Genomic DNA, 17,589 nt, shown 5'->3' with positions numbered 1-17,589 from the left:
CAAAAGGGGCTTTTGCACAAAGGGACGACAGGAGAAGCGAAGAAAAGAACAGGGGAGAGGAGGAGGAGTAGGGAAGGGAGCAAAAATACAAAAATATTGTTTTTGATCCGAAACAGGTTGGAGGTTGTAAATGATTGAACGAAGAGCATGGTGGGTGCCGAAAGTTGCAGGGCATATATCGATCAGAGCAAAAAAGGTAAAGTCAAGCAGGGCTGCGAGCGGTCTGCATCGGGAGAGCAGAGGCGGCAGCGGCTGTGCACACGAGCTGCAAAAGCCGTTGCCGCCCTTCTAGAACGGTATAAATGCTTGTGTGGTTTGTGAGAGAGAGCACATCCACCAGGACGTTTTGGTTTCAGAGTTTTTCAGAATGGCCATGACTGGATATTCTCACCGTGAAGGGTTGATACGATGCGGTACGCTGACACGACGCACGAAGACACGGGGCCTGTCTCTCGGGCTGCGCATTGCGCATGTCGCCGGGCACTCCTCCATCCTCTCTCTTCACACGCGTTCGCCCACACGTCTCTTTCTCCCCGTCCTCCTCAGTCTCCCTCGTGGCTGTCTCCGCGTGATTCTCGACTCTCGTTCTTTCCCGTAATCGGGCTAGAAAACTACTGGTTATGGGTAGATAACAAAGGATATGGGGAGAAATACCACAATTGGGGCGCAATGGGGGCGGCGGAGGGAGGGGGGACACGGGGGGAGATGACAACTCTGTCGGGACTTACTCTCGCACGGGCTGGGGCTCATGGGTCGTCTCAAGCTTGAACGTGCAGTACTGCGTCCACAGATCGACCGAGTTGGTGATGCTGGCACAGCCGCGCTCGTAAATCATCTCGGCCGCCTCGGGGCCCGAGATGTTGAACTCAAAGTCGGCATACTTTTTCCAGTAGCCAAACAGCAGCGGGAACTTGCGCAGCATGCGGTCGTAGGTGCTGCGCATCGTCTCGATAGCCAGCGGGGTCGAGTTGCGGTTGAGCCCGCCGTCAAGGGCCTCGCACGCGTACAGCAGCTTCTCCCAGAGCTCGAAGTTGTCCGAGTCGTCATCCTGCAGCAACGAACAAAGGTCAGTCGACGCTCAATACAAGGGGCATCATTCAAAAGCGCGAGAAACAGGCGCGGCGCGTACCAGCTGCAGGCTCAACGTCCGGATCTCGGCGTTCTCCTCGTCGGTTCCGCCATAGTTGTAGTCAGCCAGCGTAGCGTCAGACATGATGGCGATGGCCGGTTCTCAGACGGCGGAGACTGCGACGGCGTGAAGGGGGAGACAGATCTGTTTGCGACGCTTTTGCTTCCGGCAGAAAGCAGCAACAGCGATGGCAGGAGGCGAGAGAATACAATGTCGTGTATTCGAGGCAAAGGGACGTATAATTGTAAGCCGATACGTTCGGGCGCGTCTGCACGTTTCGTCGTCGTTGGCTATGCGTGGTGCGCGTTCGCGATAGCAGAGACAATATGGTGGTGCAGGAAGCAGAGAAAGCAGAGAAGGCAGAGAAGGCAGAGAAGGCTGGAACGAGCAAGATTTGGCGCTGACGATTGGATTTGTTGTTCTTGCTGTCTTTGGCTTTTCTTAGCGCATGTGCATTCGTACAATGCTGAACGCACGGGCCAACCAGGCTGGGTCGTGCCTTCCGGCTTGCTGAACTGCCCAGAACGGCTAGTACGATGACTTCGTGTTTAGTCTCGTCACGTGCAGCTCCATTGCACCTTCCGCTCGCCACGTTGGTCGCTGCGTCATGGTATCCACCCGGAACAGGCGGTGTTATGCAGTGCTCTTGTGGACGGCAGGTGCCCCTCAGCGTCTCAGCTCAGCGTTGCGGCAACAGCGATGTCTTTTTTGGGCATCGAATCTGACGACATTTTTTTCCTGTGCGATATACACACGGACACAGCACAAGCATGCACACGCCCAGCTAGAACGCCAGTAGCAATTCGTACGGCCTCGGCCTGGCACGCTTGCGGCAGAACTCTCCATCGACGGCAAACTCTCCATCCGAAAGCGCGCGGGGCTCCAAGCTCGAGAGCTGCAATCATACCGAAATCGGTACTTTAGAAGCACGAGACCTATCTAATACCCGATCGACCCGCCTATACGGATAGCCTTCTCTTGATAAAGAGCTCTCTGTGCGAAAAGCGATGCCCGGACGTGTCCTGCAACTGTTGTCTGCCTCTCCAGCGCTTCTCGCACGCGTGAGCGTCCTGGTTGTTCCCTTTGGATCAATTAATTGATTTTGCAACTTTTTGCAATTTGTTGTCTTCTCCACCTCTCCCTCGACAAACGGACGCCTCCTTCTCCTCCCCGTACTCCTCGTGCAGAAGATCAATGGACTACGTCGGCAGCACGGTGTCGTGGAACGGCCACGTACCGGATCCCGACACCTCGAACCAGCTGCTGATCCGCGACTTTCCACACCGCGCCATCGCCATTGTCTCGCAGACACACGCCCTCATCTTCCGCCACAGCGGCGCTGGAAGCGAATCACAAAATGGCAGCAGCAGCAACGTCAACAGCGGGAGCGGAAATGGAAATGGAAGCGGAAACGGCGGCGGCAGCGCCAAGTGCATGGTCGAGTTCTCTGCCATCTCCAAGGGCTTGCTGAGCGACTATCGGCCGCTGACACCGAGGCCCGTCTACGGCACGTTGGGGCTGATTGCTGTCAACCAGGACGTTTTTCTGAGCGTCATCACACAGGCACTGCGTGTGGCCACGCTGCGGCCGGGCGAGACCGTCGAGATGATCCAGCAGGTGCAGTTCTTCTGCCTCAACACCAACGAGTACGACGACGTTCTCTCGGCCGCCATCGACCCGTGGGATCCGGATGGCGACGCGGCGTCCGTCTACTCGCAAGGGCTCAGCCGCCGCGACGTGCCTGTCGAGCACCCGTGCCAAGAGCTCATGAAGCTGCTGGGCAACCGCAGCTTTTACTACAGCACCGACTTTGACATGACCAACCGGCTCCAGGACCGGTCCGCCGACGCCTCGTCGTTTGACATTGACAACTTTGACGAGTCGTTTCTGTGGAACTCGTTTATGATCCAGCCACTCGTCCAGTTCCGCGCGCGGCTGCAGCCGCACGAGCGCAGGATGCTCGACGCATCGCGCATTCTCACATCGGCCGTGCGCGGCTTCTGCTTGACCGTCACCATCCCGCAGTCTGTGGCGCCGCTGCGCAACACCCAGTCCGGCATGCCGTCGTACCTCACCGTCATCTCGCGGCTGTCGTGCCGACGTGCCGGCACGCGCTTCAACTCGCGCGGCATCGACGACGACGGCAACGTGGCCAACTTTGTCGAGACTGAAACCATCTACTGGAGCCCCAGTGGCGTCGTCTTCTCGTACGTGCAGGTGCGCGGCTCGGTGCCCGTGTTCTGGGAGCAGTCGCCTGGCCTCATCCCCGGCAACCAGAAGATCATCGTGACGCGGTCACCCGACGGTGCGCAGCCGGCCTTTGACAAGCACTTTGACGACCTGGAGACGTCGTACGGCGCCGTGCACGTCATCAACCTCCTGAGCGAGGCCAAGCCTGGCGAGGCCGAGCTGAGCCAGTGCTACCGCTATGGTCTGCGGCACACCCCCCTGGGCCAGAAAAGCGGCGACAAGGAGAGCTCGTCAGACCATGCACTGATCCGGTCCACCGAGTACGACTTTCACGCCGAGACAAGGGGCCCGACGGGCTACGAAGCGGCGCAGGAGATCCGGCACTACATTCGTGACTCTGCCAACGGCTTTGCCTACTACCTGGCCATGGAGGCGGCCGACGCGCGGAACAGCGGCACCAACGGGCGCAAGGCGAGCACCGCAAGCGCACGCCGCCGGTTTGTTGTTGCGCTGCAGCAGGAGGGCGTGTTTCGCACAAACTGCCTCGATTGCCTGGACCGCACCAACCTGATCCAGACCATCATCTCGCAGATGGCGGTCGAGACGTTTTTGAAGCAGCGCAACGAGTCTGCGGGGCCGGACTTTTGGATGCGGCACTCGAACCTGTGGGCCGACAACGGCGACGCGCTGTCCAAAATCTATGCCGGCACGGGCGCGCTCAAGTCGTCGTTTACACGGCACGGCAAGATGTCGCTGGCCGGCGCGATTGCGGACGCGCGGAAGTCGGCGACGCGGCTGTACATCAACAACTTTGCCGACAAAGGCCGGCAAAACACAATCGACATGCTTCTCGGCCGGTTGTACGGCCAGGCGCCGGTCATTCTCTTCGACCCGATCAGTGACTATGTCACGCTCGAGCTCAACAAGCGCGCGGCCACCTTTTCGTCGTCCGAGGTGATTAAAATGTATGTCCGGGTTTGCTGTTTGTCCATTCTCCCCATTTTTCTTTCTTTCTTTTTTTTTTCGTTTTGGCATCTAACAGAAACAGATGGGTTGGCACGTTTAACCTCAACGGTCGCCTTGATGGTTTGCACGAGGATCTGTCGCCGTGGCTCTTTCCAGTCGCGGTGCAGTCGGCCGAGCAGCTGCCCGAGATTGTGGCGATTGGGTTCCAGGAGATTGTGGAGCTGAGTCCGCAGCAGATTATGAACAGCGACCCGACCCGCAAGCAGCAGTGGGAGGTTCTCGTGCTCAACACGCTCAACAAGCAGGCCGCCACCCTGGGCGGAGAGCCGTACGTGCTGCTGCGCAGCGGCCAGCTGGTCGGCGCGGCGCTGTGCATCTTTGTCATGTCGTCGTCGCTCGCCAAGATCAAGAACGTCGAAGGCAGCGTCAAGAAGACGGGCATGTCGGGCATGGCGGGCAACAAGGGCGCCGTCGGCATCCGGCTGGACTATGCCAACACGGCCATATGCTTTGTGACGGCGCACCTGGCAGCCGGGTTTGCCAACTACGAAGAGCGCAACCGGGACTATCTCACGATCCACCACGGCCTGCGGTTCCAGCGCAACCGCGGCATTGACGACCACGATGCCGTCCTGTGGTTTGGCGACTTCAACTACCGCATCGGCCTGGGCCGTGAGCGCACGCTGGACCTCGTGCGCGCGCACAACCTCGAGACGCTCTACGAAAACGACCAGCTCAACCTGCAGATGGTGGCCGGCCTGGCGTTCCCGTACTACTCGGAGGCGCGCATCACGTTCCTGCCGACGTATCGGTTTGACATTGGGCGGGACGACTACGACACGTCGGAAAAGCAGCGGATCCCCGCGTGGACGGACCGCATCTTGCGCCGCGGCCAGCAGCTGCGCCAGACCGCATACAACTCGGCGCCCTTGCGGTTCTCGGACCACCGGCCCGTGTATGCGCATTTCCAATGCACGGTCAACATTGTGGACGAGGTGCGGCGCGACAAAATCAGCCGCGAGCTGTACGAGCGGCGCAAGGGTGAGGTGGGGGACGCAACGGCCAACACGACGGTCGAGGACACGGACGACGAGGACCTGATTGGGTACGACGCCATTGAGCCCGGCCTACCGGCGGCGAGCTCGGACCGGCAAAAGTGGTGGCTGGACAACGGACGGATGGCCCAGGCGCGCGTGCAGCCGCCGCCGCCGGCCAACCCCGCGACACACACGGCCATTCTGAACCCGAAGCGGCCGGCCAACCCGTTTGCGCCGACCGACGAGCCAGACTGGGTGGCGGTCCCACGAGCGGAGTCGCGCCTGTCGTCGTTTTCGAGCCTGTCGACGTCGCCGTACGAGCACATCAACCACTCGACGGTGTTGTCGTCGTCGGCCAACAGCCAAAATGGAAGCGGTGGTGGGACTGGTGGGACGGCCGACCTGACAGCGTCGAGGAAGGGCGGGCAGCCCATGGGCCAGAGCTTGTCGTCGCAGTTCTACCGGCAAGAGACAACGGCGACGACGGCACCGCCGCCGCCACCACCGCCGAGACGAGGGGGAGCCGGCACCGGCGACAACAACGATGCGGCGTCGGTGGCCAGTAAGAAATCGGCCTCGACCACGTCGTTCGCATCGACGTTCCCAGGGCCGCCACCGCCACCAAACGCGCGGGTGCCGCCGACGGTCAGTGGCGTCACCAAAGCGCTGGACGAGCTGCGAGCCTCGTCTTCGTCCTCGCCGTCGTCCTTTTCCAACGCCAGTGACCGCCACGGCGGCCCGCCCGTGCCTCCAAGGCAGACGCCGACCAAGGTGAACACCACGTTCCCTCCACCTCCCACAAATGCCATGCCGCCCCGACCGGCGTCGGTTGCTTCGAGCACATCGGTGTCTGCCTCCGGAACAGGAGCGGGAACCGCCCTCTCGGCCAAGGGTAAACCCGTGCCACCGGTCGCCAAGAAACCGGCGCACCTAGCATCGGCACCGTCCACGACACCGTCTCCGACATCGAGCCGCGTCGGCTTGGCATCCGAGGATGGCGCCGGTCGCGGGACGCCACCTCCCAAACCGCCTCGGCGACGCGCCGAAGCAGCACCGCCTGCAACCACTGACTCACCGCCGAAATTGCCGGCGCGCACCCCGACAGTCGCGAGCCACAGCCGCCCACTGCCGACACCGACGGCAGCCTCAAAGGCACGGTCCAGCAATGTTGATCTGCTGGGCGACGACGAAGCGGGCACCAATCTGTCCCGGTACCAACCCCTGCAGCCGTCATGAGCACGCGAATCGCAGAACACGGGCATGCCGTGAACAAAGTAGAAAAGTCGTACGGATGGGAGCACACGTCCGATCTGTGATTTGCATACAACGATTCGGGTGGCAGAAGCGGCCTGCACATGGCATGCGCACAAGGTCGGAGGGTGTACTCTGGGTGTACGTCTTGCATCGTTGCGGCCAGAGAAACAAGACGAACAAAAAGGTCAGACACTGTGGGCTCCATGAGTGCACGAAGCATGAAGCACAGCAGTACGGTCTGTTATGTCGTATCAACAAATACGAATGGGCCAATATACCAATATACCAATATACCAATATACACGAATACATGTACAAGAGTTACCAAGCAAGGTTGCAAGCACAAGCCATGCCCAATTCAATATACTCGGCATAACGAGCCGCAAATGGGTCAACTCTGCAGTCGATGAATATGGCGTGCCGCCTGCGAGCCGTCCAGCCTACGGGAGCACGAATCTGCCATTGCAAAGCGAGCTGGCAGTCTTCGGTCTTGGCATCACTGTAGAAGAACCGCTGGTCGTTTCACACGGTGTCCTCTCGAGCCATTTCAAGGGTTTCGAACGATGTCGCGTTGAAGCGTTATGAGGCCATCTAATGCGTCTATTTATTGTGGTATTTATCATGACTTTCTATTTTCTATGTACCTATTTTTTCTTCTGTCCGCTGGTATGTTGTCTACACTTCTGTCCACTTCTTGGGTCTTTGTAATTATTATATTTGTCTTCTGCCTTCTGCCGTGTCTACGTCATTTGTTATTTGCCGCCAGACACTTATTGCCTCACTGAGCCTCCAGCGGCGGTCGGCCTCCAGCAGCGGCTTCAGCGGCTCGAGCGGCTCTTTGCGCGTTGTCATCACGATATGTCACATGGGTATCTGAACACGCAACCCAAATAATCATCCCAATGTATCTCTGCCACCGCCCTTTTGGAGGCCCTTTTCGTTACCGCCTTTTCGCTGGCGCGCGCCGACCGTTGGCGTCGTTTTAGGGCTTTAGGGCAAGTTAAGTTACCTTTAGCAGCTTTCAGGGCCGCTTGGGGCTGCGATGTGCCCTGGAAAGCGCCGCTCTCACGCTAACTTGTTGGTGTTTCCAGCGGCGCGCGCTCTCTGTCGCGTGCAGCGTTCTTGGCGCGGATGGTGTATGACGCTAATTGCTAGTGACACTCCACCAAACCTCCCACAACGTGAAGTGAGAGCGCCCTGGGCCGCAACTCAAACGGTGACCAAAAAATACGGTGGACTGACGAACGCATGCAAATGGGAAGGAACGACAGGACCACAAAAAAGGAAAAAGGCGACCGTTTTGGGGTGGGTTGGGGTTGGGTGGACAGGCCCCACGATGCGCCTTCTGAAAGCGGAAGCCACCACGTTTCGTTGCTTCGGCGCATCACAAACAATCCAAGGAAGGCGCAGAAAAGCATGCCTGGCTCGGTGTCCCGTTCTCCCCAACCACCTTTTGGCTCATGTCGGTGACAGCTGGTGTTTCCGACTCAATCAGAAAGTTTCGTCCTCCTGCAAGGCTATGAGGCAGGCTTTGAGGCTTTTGTTCCTCCGAGAACCCGAAGCTCAGCAGACACAACGAAGACCCTTGTTTTGTGACTAGTTCCTTCCTGTCTCGCGCCTCTCGCACTTTCCATCGCGCTTCCGGCGCACGCAAAATATCGTCGGCAGTTGTTGTTTCCTTTCCTTTCAGACGCACCTTGTCAACCACTACTCATCGCTGCTCTGCGCACTCTCCTTCCTTGCCTTGGTCTTGCATCGCGCCTTCCCACGACATTGTTCTTGACCTACTTCCGCTTTCGATGATTCCGTCTGCCTTCGCCAACCAGCCTCATCCGCCATTGTATATTCTCTCTGTTCACGCCTTGGACCCGACCATACTTGTAATTTATTCCCTAAGGCGATCCTGCCTTGCCCGCCTGCCTGCCTGCGTGCTATGACAGGCCGCCTCAATCATCAATTAACGCACAACCACTCCGCACCGAAGTCACATCTTATTGCCTTGGTTTACGCTGCGCTCCTTCCTCTTCCGCGTCCAGTTTCGTCCTGCTTCCCTCGCACCTTCCACTCGTCGCGACTTCCGACATGTCCTACGACTGAACGAACCAGTCTATCCGGCGCCTTCCTGTTTCTCGTCAATTCTCAGCTTCTCGTTGGCGTAACTGCCTTGTTCCAACGCAATTGTGGCCATCACGTTCAATTTCCTGATTCGTCGACTGCACGGGCGGTGCCTTCCTTGCACTCTCGACACACAGCACCAACCCCTGAACTGCCAGAGTGCCTAATATGCACAACCCGCCGCTGATGTCATTTGGCTGTCTTTGAGCTGTCTTTGAGTCCTTCCGCCTTGCGTCTGCCCTGTGCTCACACTTGCTCTTTCCTTTTTCCACCTCCACCCTTTCCACAACTTTGCCCTTGCCATATCGATTCACGACGTCGAAAACAAAGGAAACACAAGAGCGACACAGCACATCGACTACCACCAGCGATCGTCATCTCGAGCCTTGCTTCCTTTTCCTCCTCATTTATGACACAGGCCGTGCCACAAGGATCACATCGCCTCGAAACTATGGCACCTTAAGCAAGGAGGCACGAAAAAAAAAAAAAAAAAAAAAACAAGCAATTCTAACGAGCGCACGACACCACGTCCAACTTGGGAAGGACGTGGCCGATCATTTGGGAGAGCAAAGGCAGGTACAGTGTCCCTTGCACCTTCTCTGCGGCCCAACCCTTTTTCAAAAACGGCCATCGTCCCTTTCTTGCGCGGTGTCGCCAAAAAAGAAAAGGAAAAATAAACGAAAAATGGCGGCCCACAGCGCCCAGGCGCCGTGGTTGCCAAAGTCGCCACCGCCCTTGACACCACCACATACACGACTTGCCAGGCAAGAAGCGCCCTTGCTAGGAATGGCAGCCGGTCTCGACGCCGGCGATAGCCAGAGTCATGTCATTCAACCAGAGAGGGAAAGAGCTACTGGCTCTGTTGGCCCTCTTGCAAAGCTAGCCATGTCAGGTGCGCAAAACGGGCAACAACACCACCAAGACGGGCAAGAGCCAAGCCCTAGTGGCAAAGAGCAAGAACTCGACGACCGTCCGCAAAATCGTTCTCTCAGTCAGACTGAATGCCAAAGTCAACGTCAACAACAACAGCATCACTATCACCATCACCACGCTTCGCGGAAGCAGGCCGCCTACGAGGGCTCTGACGCCTCGACGCCTACACGCACCCGCTCTACCTCCTCCTCTAACTTTACTCCCCTCTCCACCTTCCCCTCGGCGACGTCGCGTGCCTTTGCAGTCGACGGCCAGACTAATCTTAATCACGTCGGTCCTACGGGTAACACTACCGATACCCACTGTGATAGCACAATTGGCCGGGCAGAGCACGTGCATGTGATCAACAACGCCGATAAGCACAGCCAGCACGCTTACGACGACAACAACGGCGACGACGACGGCAACGGCAGCGGCTCAACAGCCGACCATGTGCCCTTTGCCCAGCTACAGCCCATCCATCTCTATCCATCATCTCAACAGCAACACGAGGACCGGCACCGACAGGACTCGGCCTTCTTGTCCACCCCAGCACCGCAGCCTCATTCGCTGCTAGCCTCGCCTCCGCAGTTGTGTCTGCGTAGCCGATCTGGGCGGAGCGGAAACGGAAGGACCGCAAAGACCGGCGTCTCCAGTCGCAGCGACAGCCACAAAGATAGCCACGGTCAGCGACCGTCGTTGGAGGGACGTGGAGGTAGTGTCGACGGCAACCACAGAGACGAGACAGCAAACGCTGTCGTCCGCAGCGCAGACACCAACGCAGACACCAACGCAGACAACAACGCGGACAACGACGACGACTCCGAGAGCCTAAACTCGCATGCGCTCGCCTGGGACCAGACGTGCCTCCGAATTGCCTATCTTGTCAGCACCATGGTCACGCCCTCGGCGAATGCATCGGTCGGCGGTGGTCCTGTCGACCAGGACACACAGCTACCCACACCCTTGGCCATGGCCCATGACGGCAGAAGCCCTGGCGTGAATGGTGCAAATGGCGTCACCAGCGTCACCAGCGTCAATGGCGACACGGCATCTCTCGGCATGGGCTCGGCCGAGTGGGAGCTGCTTCCAGAGGTGCTCGACCACTTTGTCGATTTGTGCATACGGGGATGGACCGGCACGGAGCCCGACAAGAAGCGCCGTAAGATCGCCCAGATGCTGCACTGGCAGAGCGAGGTGTACACCTGCGGCAAGGCCGCCTACTGTGGCTGTGCCGACGGCAGCCCCGTGCCCAGCGACAGCCTCCTGACGGCGGCCCCTGAGCCGCCATTGCCGCTGCAGCCAGTCTCGGCGCCCAGCTCCGCCCCAGCCTCCGTCACCACGTCGGCGGCTTCCGCATCGGCACCGACATCGGCAACCGACGAGACCGCTGCTTCCATTGGCGAATGCGCCGCCCTGTGCAGCCGATGCTCGTTCCCTCTGACCCCGAATCGACCGATCGTCTGGGTGGCCGACCCCAAGGACGGCACCGACGAGGTCGTCTTCAAAAAGGCCCGCCGCACGCAAGAAGGGCCTGGTGACAGCATCCGCAAGGCCATCAAGAGCTTCCGCGGCCTTGTCTTTTCCAAGAAAAACAAGCGCAGCGTCTCATCGCCCGCTGGCGCCCTCGCCACGACGACCATGCTGGCCGCTCCGCGTGCCTCCTTCACGCCACCCCGGTCGTTGTCGCCCTCGATCCTCGACAAGGCCACTCTGGCCCGCCGCGCGTGGTGCCAGTGGGAGGAGGTCAACTGCCAGCGCCTGTGTGACGAAAGCGACGAGAACCGTGCCCTCTTCTTCCCGCAGACGGCAATGTACACTGTCCGCGAGGAGGATGTCGAGGTGTCGGCACGGCCTGCGTCGGCCGAAGAGGGCAATGTGGCGGCCGGCTCCTTATCGCCCAGCACCACTCAGGCACGAGCACAGGCACGAGCACGAATACAAGCACAAGCCCAGGAGCTGGGACGTCTTGTCGGTGGCATGAAGTCTGCGGCCATCCACGACAGCGATGAAGACGACGAGGAATACGACCCAGTGGGCGACATCGACGATGACGACGATGACGACGACGACGACGACGATGCCAAGAATGTGTCTGCCGAGCAGCGTCGGCAGCGCAAGACCGATGCCCGTCTCCGTCGCGCTGAGAGGCTTCTTAAAAAGACCAACGACGCCGCCGCGACCACAATACAAGCCGCCTAGAAGGCGTTGACTGTTCGCTGGTAGGCAGCCGAGTGTGCTCTGTATTGGGATACGTTTTGACAGCAGGTTTTTCGTGGAGCGTCGTTTAGTTGTCGTTTGGTTTGCATCGCATCCGCAGCATTGTTCCTCCTTTTATGATGGTACATCATTATATATTTGGCACTGGTTGCCTGCTTTCTTCAAGGCGGCAACTCAGGTGAAATCCAATCGCATTGCATGCGACACAGACACGACGAGCATTGCATTTCTTTTTTGTATATACTTCAGTGGCCTTCCTCCTTTGAGAGATGGACATTTACTAGCATGATCGGATTCCGATCCGAGGACATTTGGACGGTCCAGAGAGATACCCATTTTCATAATATATGTTTATATTCCTTCGCAATCACCGAGCGTGCCTCGTTACAACATAGTTTAAAGAACAAGAAGGGGTATCATCAATTCGTGTCGACTGTCAAGTCACGCCAATTTATGTGGGCCGGCCCCTGCACTTTCCAAAATCGGACGGTGCCGCACTTCGCCCGCGGCTTTGCCCGTCCTCCTTCCAACCTTGATGCCACACCGAAGAAAGTGGCGCTCATTGTCTGCCGTATCGACTTTCTAGTCTAGTCCTCAGCAAATGCGCCGTTGAGCAGTGCTCGCACTTGCTGCCGCACCCGAGGTGCAATGGGCTGGCCCGCCAGCAGCTGCAACACCGCCAGCGTCACATTGTGGTCTTTTGGCTGCGGGGAGGCAGACAAGGCCGATGCCTCCAGGCTGGCACGTGGCCCATCCTCCTCTCCATCAACGTGCATCCCGTTCTCCTCGGCCCAGTGTTGGCGCGCCACAGTGCCGTTGGGCTCGCTCGGCTCGTCTTCGGTTTTGATTGGTACCGACCGTCCCCGCGTCGTCGTCGGCGAGCTTGTTGGGGCAGCCTCCTGGCTGGGGCCTGCACTTGTCCCAGTGGCCTCGTCTTTACGGAACCGCACGCGCTTGGACGGTGTCGTGAACGGGCCGTCGTCGTCGTCGCTCTCGCCGTTGCCACCATCCTGCGTCGGCCGTCCGTACCATGGGTCGACGGCCGCTTGTCGGCGCTTTCGTCCGCTTCCTGTGCTCGCACTCGCCGCACTCACCTCGGAGCGGAAGGACGACGGCGGTGTCGTCATGGCCGCCGTGTCGACGGAGCTTTGTGTCGGGGCCTGCGACGACGCAGCGTGAGAAGCTTGTGAAGCAACCTGCGAGGACGGGACGGACGACGAAAATGAAAAGACCGGGTGTGGCTGCTGTTGCGCGCCGGTCCGGCTTCCTCCAAATAATGAGGCAAAGGATGTGGCTGTTGCTGCTGTTGTCGCACCGACAGGTGCTACCGCTGTAGGCGTCGGCGTCGTTGGTGACGCCGCCGCGTGTACTGCTTCTGCCGCTGCTTCTTTCGCGGCATACCCGTCCGACGCAACTAGAAGACGGTGGCCCAGTCGATGACGGGTTGGCGCCTCCTGTTCTTGCAGCTCTTCGCGCACAGGAACGATGATTCGTCGCCTCCTCTCCTCACTTTCCTCAACGTCCATGGCCAGACTGCCTCCTTCGTTCACGTCGTCCGTCTGCCTGATATTGGCCCCCGCGCCCTGACCTGCTGCATCGCTTCGCCAACGCGTCTTCCGCTCGCTGTGGTCCACCAGCGCCACCAGCGCCCGCTCCATGTCGCTGTCAAACTCGCTGTCGCTGTAGTCGGACGCAGTACGTTTGGGTGCCTCGAACCGTTGTGCCTGACCTGTGGCCGCGCCATTCTTTCCGCTGCTGCTGCCGCCGACGCCGTCACCGTCTTTCCCGCTGCCGTTCGTCTTGACGACGCCAAAGTATTTTGTTATAGGACGGCTGGGCTTCTCAATAGGAGCTGGTGGCAGCGTCTGTGTTGCATCCAACGACGCACCTTGCGCTGCTGTCCCACTCGTCCGCCGTGCTCGTGCAGGTGTCGGTGTCGGTGGTGGCTCAAAGCCATCGTCCTCGTCGTTGTCCTCGTACTCGCCGCCATGGTTCTCGTAATTTCCATAGGCCATGTCTTGGGGGAATTCGCTCGCTATCGCCGTCGTAAAGATGCGCTGGCGCTGTCTAGGCGTCTGCTCCGGTGCCGGGGGCGGCAGTGACCGCTGTCCTGCCAGTGTCGTGTGCGGCGATGCCGGTCCGTCTTGCCGCTCGGCGGGCGGTGTCGTGCGCTGCCCAATGGATGTCCGGTACGTCGGCCGGGGCGCCTGTGATGACGGCGGGCCAGCGCCAGCGCCGCTCGCGCCGGCATAGTCCTCCCACAGGAAAAACGTGCACTGCCGGCGCCGTTCCTGGGGGCACGTGTAGAACCAGCGGCCCTTGTTGGCGCCTGGTTTGCGGGTTTCGCGCAAGACCGCCGGGCGCCGCGGCTTGCAGTCGCAGAACCATTGGCCATTAGCAAAGAGGCCGTCGCTGCCACGGCCTGACGACGGGGTGGCCGGGTTGCTGGTGCGCGTGGTCCTGGGAGTCGACGGTTGCGATCGGCGGCGGCCTATTCGACGGCCACCTCGAGGCATTGTAAAGCGTTGGAGAGGAGGAGGGGATTCGAGAGGTTGCGCAACGGCAATCAGACCATCGCAGAGGGCGTCGTAAGAGAGGTGCGATTGCGTTTTGGCGCCGGGCGGCGCTGGTGTGCGATATGCTTCTCAAGGTCCAGAAGTTCACTGAGACACAAGCGCCGAAACAACGTCATTTGGTGTTTTGGATGGCTTCGGAGCTGGAGCTGCAGAGGAGGATTGATGGGCGTTTGGTGCGTTGGGCGGGGCAACACTGCTGGAAACCCCGTGCGCATTAACAATCTCCACTTTTCGCCAACTGTTTTGTTTCCAACATCCAAGAACATGCGAAAACAACATTAGAAATAATAATGCTCGGCCAAACAGGGGTATATTTCATGGCCAAATAGTCAAAAAAGAGCAAATACATGCAGAAGAATGCAAGCTATAAGACAAAGCTTCACATGAGATGAAGAAGCGGTAGAAAAAAAAGCAGAAGAAATTAAACGGACGACAAAAGACGACATAAAAGAACCGACAAAACGGCTCTACCAAAACCAATCAATGCGCTTCCACTGTGCGCAACAGGTGTTTCCTGTCCCCTGTCAAATGTCAAATCTCGTAAAAGTAGTCGTCGTTGAGACCCTCGCGGCTCGGCACAGCACCGGCGCCGGGTGGTGGCCCTGCATAGGCAGCCTCTTGCCGCACGTTGAGCAGCCGGATCTTGAGTCCATAGTCGCTGACAAGCGACACCAGCTTATTCGTCTCGGCCGTGATGGGCGCCTGGTTCAGCAGCATCAACAGGCCGTCGAGCCACTCCGACGCCAGCGAGTGGTTGACTGGGTGCAGTGTCAGGATGGCCACTTCGCGCGTCGCGGCGCCAGACGCGTCCGCGTTGCTGTTGTCCGCCGCCGCGCCGTTCGCGCCATTGCTGCTGTTGCCCGCCTTGGCCGCTTCGTCGGGGCTCTCAAACGCATAGACTGTAATCTTGGTCGTCGTGGACCGCGCGCCGGACAGCGCACCGCCACTGCCAATCTCGCTGACGCCGTCCTCGTTTGTCGCGGACACATTGGACACCACCGAACTGATGGTGCTGAGGTCGATCTTCTCGGTCAAGGCATCCAGGCCCGGGTCCTGCGGCGTCTGCAGCGGGAAGTCGGCGTAGTGCAGGTACCGCCGGTTGTGCGACAGTTTGGCGAAACGCCAGGCCTTGGGCTCGTACAGCCGCCGCTTCTGTGCGTGGCCCGTCTGCGGCGGCGACTGGATCCCACCGCTCTGCGAGAGAGACTGCTGGTGCAGGTGCTCACGGTCGCGCTTCGGCACCGGCCGCGCAAACCACGAGCCCTGCAGCAGACAGCGGATGCGCTGCTCCTTGACAAACTGCAGCGCCTCCATGCGCAGCTCGTCCCGCACCTGGAAGAGGTGCGTGCCCCACTGGTCCTCGAACGAAAGCTCCAAGAGGCCCATCTGCAGCTCGCGAAGCCGCCCGCAGTCGTGCTCCTGCAGCTCCTCCTCGACCTCAGCCACGTCCTTGGTGCGCCCGGCTTGGCCGACAACCTGCTCAATCAGGATGCGCACCAGCTCGGCCACCTTTTCGAAATCGTCACGCTCGGCGCCGGTCGCCTTCCACAGCCGGAAGAATGCCTGCAGGCCCGCCGTGTGCAGGCGCGACCACTGCAGCAGCAGTGGACGGAAGATCCGATCGGCATCCTTGCTGTCGACGCCTGCGCCGTCCAAGCTCTGGTAGTAGCCCTGCAGGTCTTTGCTCAGGTCCTCGACGTCTGACCGGTCGACCTCGAAATGCTCGTACAGCGTCATGGTCACCGCCAGACTCGCGCGCGCCACGGGGCAGCGCCCACTCAACGGCCACGCCGACTGCTCCAGCAGCAGCTTCTGGAAGCCGTCTTCGTTCTTGCGCACATAGTCGGTCAGATCCATCATGCCGAGAAAGCCGCTCGTATCAAACTCGGACGCCGGGCTCTCTGTCTCGAAGCCCAGCCGCCGCCATTTCTCCGGGTTGTGTCGCCGGCTGCCCTTTGTGTCTGCTGCTGCACCGGAGGCTCCATTGGCACCCGCGTGGTGCCGGTCGGGGGCGCTCGCCAGGTGAAGGCCCTTGAGTGCACGCCGGTGCTCGGGTCGCTCGAGGTCGATCCGCACCTCCTTCCATTTCCGCAGAAGCACTTTGGTGAGTGACTGGAACTCCAACAGCGGGTGTGCGAGGTCCTGCAGCGCCGAGCTTTGCATCAGGTTATAGACGGCCTTGATCAGGCCCAGGTCCTGCAGCCGCTTGATCAGCTTGGACCAGTCTTCGCTTGCTGCGCCTGCACCACCTCCACCACCACCACCACCGCCACCACTCCCCAACTTGGGGCTCGTGACTCCGTTTGCTGCCGGAGACGGGCCCGGTGTCGCTGGGGTTGTCGCGGCTGGCGCCGCGGCCGCCGCCGCTGCTGTTGTTGTTGGCCCTGCTGCCGCTGCCGCTGTGGCTGTTGCCACAGACGCGGGGTCGCTGGACACAGCATCGCGGATGAGCGCGTTGACAAGCATGAGCGCGTTGGCACAGAGGGCGTGGTCGGCCGACTGCAGCTGCTGGATGACGAGCTCAAAGAACTGCGGGTAGACAGCAACAGCCGGCTTGAGGGCCCGGAACCCAAAGCTGGCGGGCGGACTCGTGCGCAGAGCAGCCGAGGCAGAGCCTGCACCAATCCCGACACCGATGCCACGCGCCGTGGACGACTGACTGTGGCTGACAAGAGCCACCAGGATGCTCATGGCGCCCCGCAGAATGTTGACGAGCGGGTTCGTGACAATCAGCTCGACCACACGCTCCACCAGGTCGCTGGCCGCCGGGCCCTCGAAAATATCCCAGCCCATGTCGACCTCGAGCAACCGGCTGAGCGACTGCAGCGAGTATGCGAGTGTGTTGCCGCCGGTGGCCATGATGAGGCGGCGCAGGATGATGAGACCACCCGAGGATATGAAGACGTCCGCAAAAGCCGGGTCGTTGATGGACGATTGCAGCTTGAAGACGGCCATCTTGCGCGCGGCATCCTCGTCGCTTGCCAGCCGCGAAAGCAGCGCAGGTATGTCCGCCTGGTCCATAGCAGATGTCTATGTGCTGTGTTGTATTAGGAACGTAAAAAGGGTCGTATTTTCGTATCTCGACACGCGTCGTCGTCGTCGTCGTCGTCTTGTCGGCGCAAGTCAATTGCAGAGGACAAGGACACTTGCAGCGTCGCTCAAAAGCGGCCCCTGGGGCCAGGCGGTCCGT

At 59.8% G+C, this 17,589-nt stretch overlaps 5 protein-coding genes across 5 annotated transcripts; 2 read left to right on the top strand and 3 right to left on the bottom strand.

Annotated features, from left to right (window-relative positions):
* Nucleotides 1–724: 724 nt before the first annotated feature.
* Nucleotides 725–1,213, bottom strand: SPBR_07946 (uncharacterized protein; the record flags this gene model as incomplete). The annotated part of the gene is made up of 2 exons (XM_040766199.1): nucleotides 725–1,048; nucleotides 1,130–1,213. 2 exons carry the CDS (start codon nucleotides 1,211–1,213, stop codon nucleotides 725–727), a joined length of 408 nt encoding a protein of 135 aa, XP_040616178.1.
* Nucleotides 1,214–2,323: 1,110 nt separating this feature from the next.
* SPBR_06390 (synaptojanin-like protein) lies at nucleotides 2,324–6,558 on the top strand (the record flags this gene model as incomplete). The annotated part of the gene is made up of 2 exons (XM_040764647.1): nucleotides 2,324–4,284; nucleotides 4,368–6,558. 2 exons carry the CDS (start codon nucleotides 2,324–2,326, stop codon nucleotides 6,556–6,558), a joined length of 4,152 nt encoding a protein of 1,383 aa, XP_040616177.1.
* A 2,817-nt stretch (nucleotides 6,559–9,375) lies between these two features.
* SPBR_06686 (uncharacterized protein) lies at nucleotides 9,376–11,805 on the top strand (the record flags this gene model as incomplete). Its single annotated transcript, XM_040764942.1, has 3 exons — nucleotides 9,376–9,516; nucleotides 9,575–9,682; nucleotides 9,721–11,805. 3 exons carry the CDS (start codon nucleotides 9,376–9,378, stop codon nucleotides 11,803–11,805), a joined length of 2,334 nt encoding a protein of 777 aa, XP_040616176.1.
* A 605-nt stretch (nucleotides 11,806–12,410) lies between these two features.
* Nucleotides 12,411–14,339, bottom strand: SPBR_06917 (uncharacterized protein; the record flags this gene model as incomplete). Its single annotated transcript, XM_040765173.1, has 1 exon — nucleotides 12,411–14,339. The coding sequence occupies one exon, from the start codon at nucleotides 14,337–14,339 to the stop codon at nucleotides 12,411–12,413; it is 1,929 nt and encodes a 642-aa protein (XP_040616175.1).
* Nucleotides 14,340–14,930: 591 nt separating this feature from the next.
* Nucleotides 14,931–17,420, bottom strand: SPBR_06663 (elmo ced-12 family protein; the record flags this gene model as incomplete). The annotated part of the gene is made up of 1 exon (XM_040764919.1): nucleotides 14,931–17,420. The coding sequence occupies one exon, from the start codon at nucleotides 17,418–17,420 to the stop codon at nucleotides 14,931–14,933; it is 2,490 nt and encodes an 829-aa protein (XP_040616174.1).
* Nucleotides 17,421–17,589: the final 169 nt, after the last annotated feature.

Source organism: Sporothrix brasiliensis, assembly GCF_000820605.1.
Source record: "Sporothrix brasiliensis 5110 chromosome Unknown Cont20, whole genome shotgun sequence".
NCBI classification, from domain to species: domain Eukaryota; kingdom Fungi; phylum Ascomycota; class Sordariomycetes; order Ophiostomatales; family Ophiostomataceae; genus Sporothrix; species Sporothrix brasiliensis.
The sequence above is the reverse complement of the archived record's forward strand: the minus strand, read 5'-3'. Positions and strand labels throughout refer to the sequence as shown.